Here is a 6,456-nt window from a genome sequence, read left to right on the forward strand (position 1 = left end):
AAATAAATTAAATACAGAATTTGTAACAGAAATTAATGTTTGGATAAAAATGTCTGTCTATATATATATATATATATATTTAATTTTTTTTTAACTGTTTAAACTTAGCACTTTTTATACTAACCAGATCCTGCTTGTTCTGATCTTTCTGGTTCAAATGAGTCATTATTGTTTACACCGCTTTATCCTATATACTGTAGGGTCATGGGGGGCCCGGAGCCTATCCCAGGAGACTTAGGGCAAGGGACAGGGTACACACTGGACAGGTTGCCATTCCATCGCTGGCCCACACACATAGACACACTCTCACACATTCAATCACACACTACGGGCAATTTGGGAACGCCAATTAGCCTAAACTGCAGTTCGGTGGACTGCGGGAGGAAACCAGTGTAGCCGAAGAAAACCAGCCAAGCACTGGGAGAACTGAGCCACAGTGCTAACCACTACGCCATCGTGCCGTCATCCGAATTAGTGATTTTGTGAAAAATATGAATCGTTTTAAAGTAGATGCCTTACTCCAAGCAGGAAAGATGACAATTTCTTTTTAAGTTTTATGTTTATTTGTCTTGACTTCATGCACAAGATACAATCCAAAGAGGCTTTAAAAAAAAAAACAGTCACGATGAAATAACTGCGATTGAAATCAATTTAGAGGCACCCAGAAAAATAATACCACAAACAAAACAACAATACACAAAAGATTAGTAAAGAAATACTCACTTGCTTGGGCTTAAACTGATAAATTCTTAAATATAAATACTGCACAGTTTCACTGAAACATTTAAACCATTGTACAGCTAACGACACACATTTATCAGTATGTAAAAATTAAATGCAAATTTAATTCAATGTCTTACGAGAATCTTTTTTTTTTCGGCAACACTGCCAAAGAAAAGGCTGAACCATACAGTACAATGGCTTTTGTCAAATGTTTCCTTAGATAAGGTAACCCAATTCTTGTCTCCGTAAAACAGATGAAAATCTGCAGGGGGTTGTGTTTGTTTGTTTTTTTTGTTCGTCTTTTTTTATCTCAGTTGTATACAGTCAATTTCCTCAGTCACAGGTGTGGACAATGTCCTCACATCTGTCTTCCTAGAGGTGTACGTTGATTTCCAGCGAAGCAGCACAATCCTCTTGAAGTACACAGCTGTGTTATTCTTCACGCTGACAAAGCAGAAGGTATTGATCATACTGTTGCTCATGGCAATGCACTCGATAATGTAAAACGCCACCAGGGAGTTCTTCTCCCTGGAGATGAGAGTGGGGTAAAAATCACGCAGGATGGTGTAACCGTAGTAAGGAGCCCAGCAGAGAATGTACGCCGTGAGGATCCCAATGAGCACCATGACTGTCTTTCTCCGGCAACGCAAGCGCTTCCGGATCTGATCCGTCTGGAAACCGGGGACGCTTTTAAACCAAAGCTCCCGGGAGATACGCATGTAGCACAGGGCCATGCTCATGACTGGGCACAGGAACTCCACGGCGAAGATGAAGAGGAAGTAGGAACGGTAGTATAGCTGCTGGTCCACTGTCCAGATCTGAGCACAGAAGGTTTTACTGCGGTTGGCACCATAAGGCACTTTGGTCGCAGAGGTAAAGTAAGCAGAGGGTATGGATATGATGACCGGAACAATCCACACACCTGTTATCAAACAGTAGGCAGTCTGATGTTTCATTCGGGGCCGTAGTGGGTGAATAATTGCCATATACCTAAAAAGACATCACAAGTGTTATCCCAAGCTCCTAAAGCCATCCCATCAAAACCAAATTAAATAGTTCTAAGCATTGCAATATGAGCAGATTGGTGCATGTTTTGTCTCCATGATGCTCTTCTACCACCACCTGATGGGCAGTTTCAGCTGGTCATGCATAGTTCAGTAAGCATAATGCACTACGGAGTGCAAACTAATAGTCATAAATATGCAGTGACCACATTTTAATCATGTTAAAAGGTATCAAGAGACTTCAGAGACTATTTTGTGCAAGGAAAATGACATCCTGTTGTGTCATAAGTTCATCTATAGCTTAGTATAAATGGAAATAATCACAAAAATCAAACGATGAAAAAATAGATGTTACACAAAGTGACATAGTTTGAGCATAACCTTATGGGATCTATAATAAACATTCATTTTTTATCCTTATATTTTAAACGCTTAAATGGGTCTACACTGTGTGTGTACAGTACATGCACATAATAACGTCTAGTTTAAGTGTCTAAGTAAAGATTTCAAAACAATTTTTGTTAAAAAGTAAAAGTCTCTTTTACTAGGACAAATGCCAACAAATCAAGATACTATATCATTTTGTAAACCCCACAATAAATTTTAATGTTTTAGCATTTAAAATTTATTTGACCTATCAAGTAAATAAATTCTTGCTTACACTGCTGTGCACAATTCTTGAGTCTCCCCTAATTTCTAATTTCTTCATAATAAATGTAATAAAATTATGAAGATGCAACTCAAGAAATGGGAACAATTGTTTTACTGCAACAGGCTGAAAAGTGTTTACAGATAAAATAAAAAAATTGAAAGTTGATTATGTGACAACCTCATCAGCATCCTCATTTCCCCTCTCGTCTGTTCCAGCCAATCTGCACTTAGCATCAGCAGTATACTAATCACCGGCCTGATCATCTGTCATCATCTGCACCTCTTTCTCACTGGCTCATGGCTTAAGTTAGATCTTTTCTTCAATGCTTAAATGATTCATAAGTCACTTTTGTTGCTTAAAAAAAATAAATAATAATAATTCCTCCGAAACTGCTCAGGTACAGGGACTGACTTGAAAATGAGAATCAAATTCTTGCCAAAACTCGTAAGTAAGAAAGTAAAAAAAAGTCCAGGTCAGGAAACCTGTAGAACTTTTTCTAAAGCCTATATTAAAAATAGAAGAAAGTCTGGCTCTTTGTAGGCAAAATATGAAGAAACGAGGGGTGGCTCAAGTCTTTTGCACAGAACTGATAAGACACCTAAAATGCATTTTGGGATTGTAAATGTACAAAATAAAAGTCATTAAAATTTTTTTATTTTATTTTTTTATGTGCATGACTTGCAGCATTGCACCAACCTTGAACCTTAAGTTATGCAAATGTATGCAAATTGAGTAAAAAAATAAAAAATGATGTGATAGCGACCATTTAAACCGCTGTCCTATGAAAACTCTACTTTAATAAAAAGCAGTTGGACACCTTCTTTCCTTTCTTCTTTGCAGGATCTGTTACGGTTTGTTGTTTAAATAATAACTGTATCAGCCATGTTTCTTTCTCAAATATTATAACAATCCCTACTCATGTGATTAAGTGCACCTTTTGGATATGTTAGTGAAATATTTGCATATAACCAAATTATATTACTAAAAACTATTACTAGTTTGTTTAAACTACAGAATTATTTAATTACCATCTAAGCATTTACAGTATCTATCAAAAGACTCACAATCCTGCTTGATTTTGTTTATTTATTGTTAAATTATGACTAACTTGAAGTAAACATATTACACTGAAAATAAGAAATACCCCGGAAACACATTGCAATCATGGCTGTAATGTTTTCTGTTTATCTGATTGGTTAGTGATGCTAATATATATCACTCTGTGCAACAAAATGTTGATCTGTAATTACTTTATTGTCTTGTGTTCATGCATTATTAAGTACTTTATAAGTAGTTAATACGTATCCCTTTTTAGAGATTGTGAACTGAGCATGACCACACACCTGTCCAAGTGAAATATCACACATGGTTCATTGGCAGGTAGCTCTCATTCGAAATACATCGAATCACACCTCAGGGCTGTCTGTCTAAACGCAATTAGTCTCCACCAGAGAGCAATGATATTGAATTTCACTTACCTGTCCACAGCAATGGCCAACAAGGCGTTGGTGGACACGTACAGAGACACAGTTCGTAGGTAGTTAACACAGGCACAGAGCACTTTCCCGTGGTCCCAGGACAGCTGTTTCACCACATAGTAATCCACCAAAAAAGGGCAGCACACAACAGCCACAAGGAAATCAGAGATGGCCAGGTTCGCGATCAGGAGATTGGTGAGATTTCGGAGCTTCTTATAGCGAGCCAGGGTGGCTATAAACAGGAAGTTTCCGATGCCACATACCAGCATGATGCAGACAAGAACAACACCAATAACAATGGTGGCCACAAAATAAGCCAGGCCCTGAGTGGTGTCCGGCATTTCCTCAGCTGGGATCCCATAGTCCATATCATAAAGGTCCAGGTACGGATCATGCTCATCTGTGGCCACTTGGCTGTGGGGGTCCACAAACACTACTGCCACATGTGTAATGTTTGACATGATTAAGAAATACAGTATGGTTTTGTTCGGTTTTTAAAATTCTCGGTCTTTGCCTTAAATCTTCATTGCCTGGATTATGTTACATAGATCACAGTTGGAAATCACAACACTGGTCAGCCCTGATGGTGGTGTTTTAATGGCAGCTTCCACATCCTTTTACACATGTTACTCCTGTAGAAGTAAATGCACAAATGTTTTGAATGCTGTTTTAAAATCCAAGCATGCATGGTGAATCTGAAGCATTTAAGATATTTATAACCAACTAAAACAGCAAGCAATAAATACCAGTAAAAGAAAGGATTTATGTCTTGTTATCTGTTAGATGTTTCTCTAATTGTAGATTAGGTTATGATAAAGCTGTTTATTAGAATAAAATGAAATAATAATAAAAAGCTAAATAAAAAAAGCCTAGTTCTTGTTATAATAATAATGCTATGACATTATGTAAAGTGCTGCCCAAACAGACTAACTGTATATTAGCAAGATTTAAAAAAAAATTATAATACACAGCCCTTTGTTGCATACCATTTAAAATAATCTGGGTATATATCAATATTCAATCAATTTTTAATAATTCCTATGATTACAGTAAAACAAATATAGTTATTAAACCTATTGCTAGCCAATTCTAAAATAATTTAAAACTTTACATTTTTATTTAAAGAAAAGAAGCTTGAAATGAGGCTGAATTATATTACAAAAGAACTAATGCTGTAATTCACTTCATTAATTAAACTATCTGGTGACACAAGTGTAATGTGTATCTTTTGCCTTTGATATAATGGATTTTAAGCATTAATAAATCTGAAAATAAGTGATCTGAATCGATATTCATAGGTCATATTTCTCTCAAACGTTTCTTCTTGTTTTAGTCTTAGAGAATATTTTCTTAATTAAAAAAAAGACTGGTATAAACAATCCACTTTTTTTTTAAATTAAATTAGATCATCCTGTCTGAACTGCCAGGAATCAGATCTGAACCTTGAACAGCTGAATTTAGAAAGTCTCACATTTAAAGGAATCATTATAAATGAAATTATTATTGACCAAGGTTTAAAATGACACCTGGCCCCACAGAAACTTCAGCAAATTCAGCTGACATCAATGTGGGTCTTTTGGTTACAACTATTTATAATTAATATACTTTGTGGATGGTACAGTATATCCATAAAGTCACTGGGATTAAGAACATGACCACATACTGTACATACTGTACATACCATCCAAAAGTACCAAATTTAGTACAACAAATAACTAAAACAAGTATGATGGGTATTCAAGTCAAACTGGGACTTTTCATTGGGCAATATAACACAAATATGAATCCTACCTTTATTTTCTGTAAGTTCCCCTGCTACATTAATTCACTTATCCCAGTGTTTCAGTAGTGCTTGGATATAAACAGGGTAGAAAGATTTTTTAGACCGCCTGCTTCACGTCTGAAAAGGTGGCCTCCCAGGAACTCCTTTAACGGCCCAGACATGTGGAAATGAAAAAGAGGAGCAAGGTCAGGACCGCAAAGGAAATGTGGCAATAACTCCCAGCCGAGTTCCTGTAAAGTGCAAATAGTGTTGATGCATGATGAATGATGTGTGTACAGTTCCTACAGACGGTTTGTCTCTTTGGCCAGTGGGCAGCAAGTTCCACTCCATGACCGACTGCAGCGAACTCCGAGCGACATCATCATTCACGAATTACGTCTTTTAAAAAAATGCACCATTCTAATATTTTTCTTATATTTTAAGAGTCTTAGCGCCGTAGTGTGGCAATTAGTTTTACGTCTGCATTCACGAGAAATGTCATCACAAGTCCTGGTTTGATTTCATAGATTTTATTACCCTTTAAATCTGTAGTTGACCTTGGTTTTACCTTTTATGGTTTTACCTATTGTATCTAATTTTTTTCTTTTAAGGACAAGTGGGAAATAGCTACAGATGAACCCCACAAAATATAATGCTTGTTTTTTGGGTCATGCATGACAGGATTTCTGGTAGATTTGAGTGCAAGGTATCTCATAATTGTAAGACGTGTCTAAATCTGGAGCTGTATAAACTGTATAAATTGTTATACAGTAGCTTCGAATCTTCACTCAGATTGCCTTGGAAACAGGATTGCCCTTGTCTGGGGAGGCAGTTGAG

The 6,456-nt window shown here is 36.6% G+C and overlaps 1 protein-coding gene across 1 annotated transcript; it reads right to left on the reverse strand.

Annotated features, from left to right (window-relative positions):
- Nucleotides 1-1,028: 1,028 nt before the first annotated feature.
- Nucleotides 1,029-4,318, reverse strand: prokr1b (prokineticin receptor 1b). Its single transcript, XM_053502900.1, has 2 exons — nt 3,858-4,318; nt 1,029-1,713 (listed from the first exon to the last, which is right to left on the reverse strand). The coding sequence occupies exons 1-2, from the start codon at nt 4,316-4,318 to the stop codon at nt 1,029-1,031; spliced, it is 1,146 nt and encodes a 381-aa protein (XP_053358875.1).
- Nucleotides 4,319-6,456: the final 2,138 nt, after the last annotated feature.

This window comes from Clarias gariepinus, chromosome 8 (genome assembly GCF_024256425.1).
Source record: "Clarias gariepinus isolate MV-2021 ecotype Netherlands chromosome 8, CGAR_prim_01v2, whole genome shotgun sequence".
Taxonomy (NCBI): Eukaryota; Metazoa; Chordata; class Actinopteri; order Siluriformes; family Clariidae; genus Clarias; species Clarias gariepinus.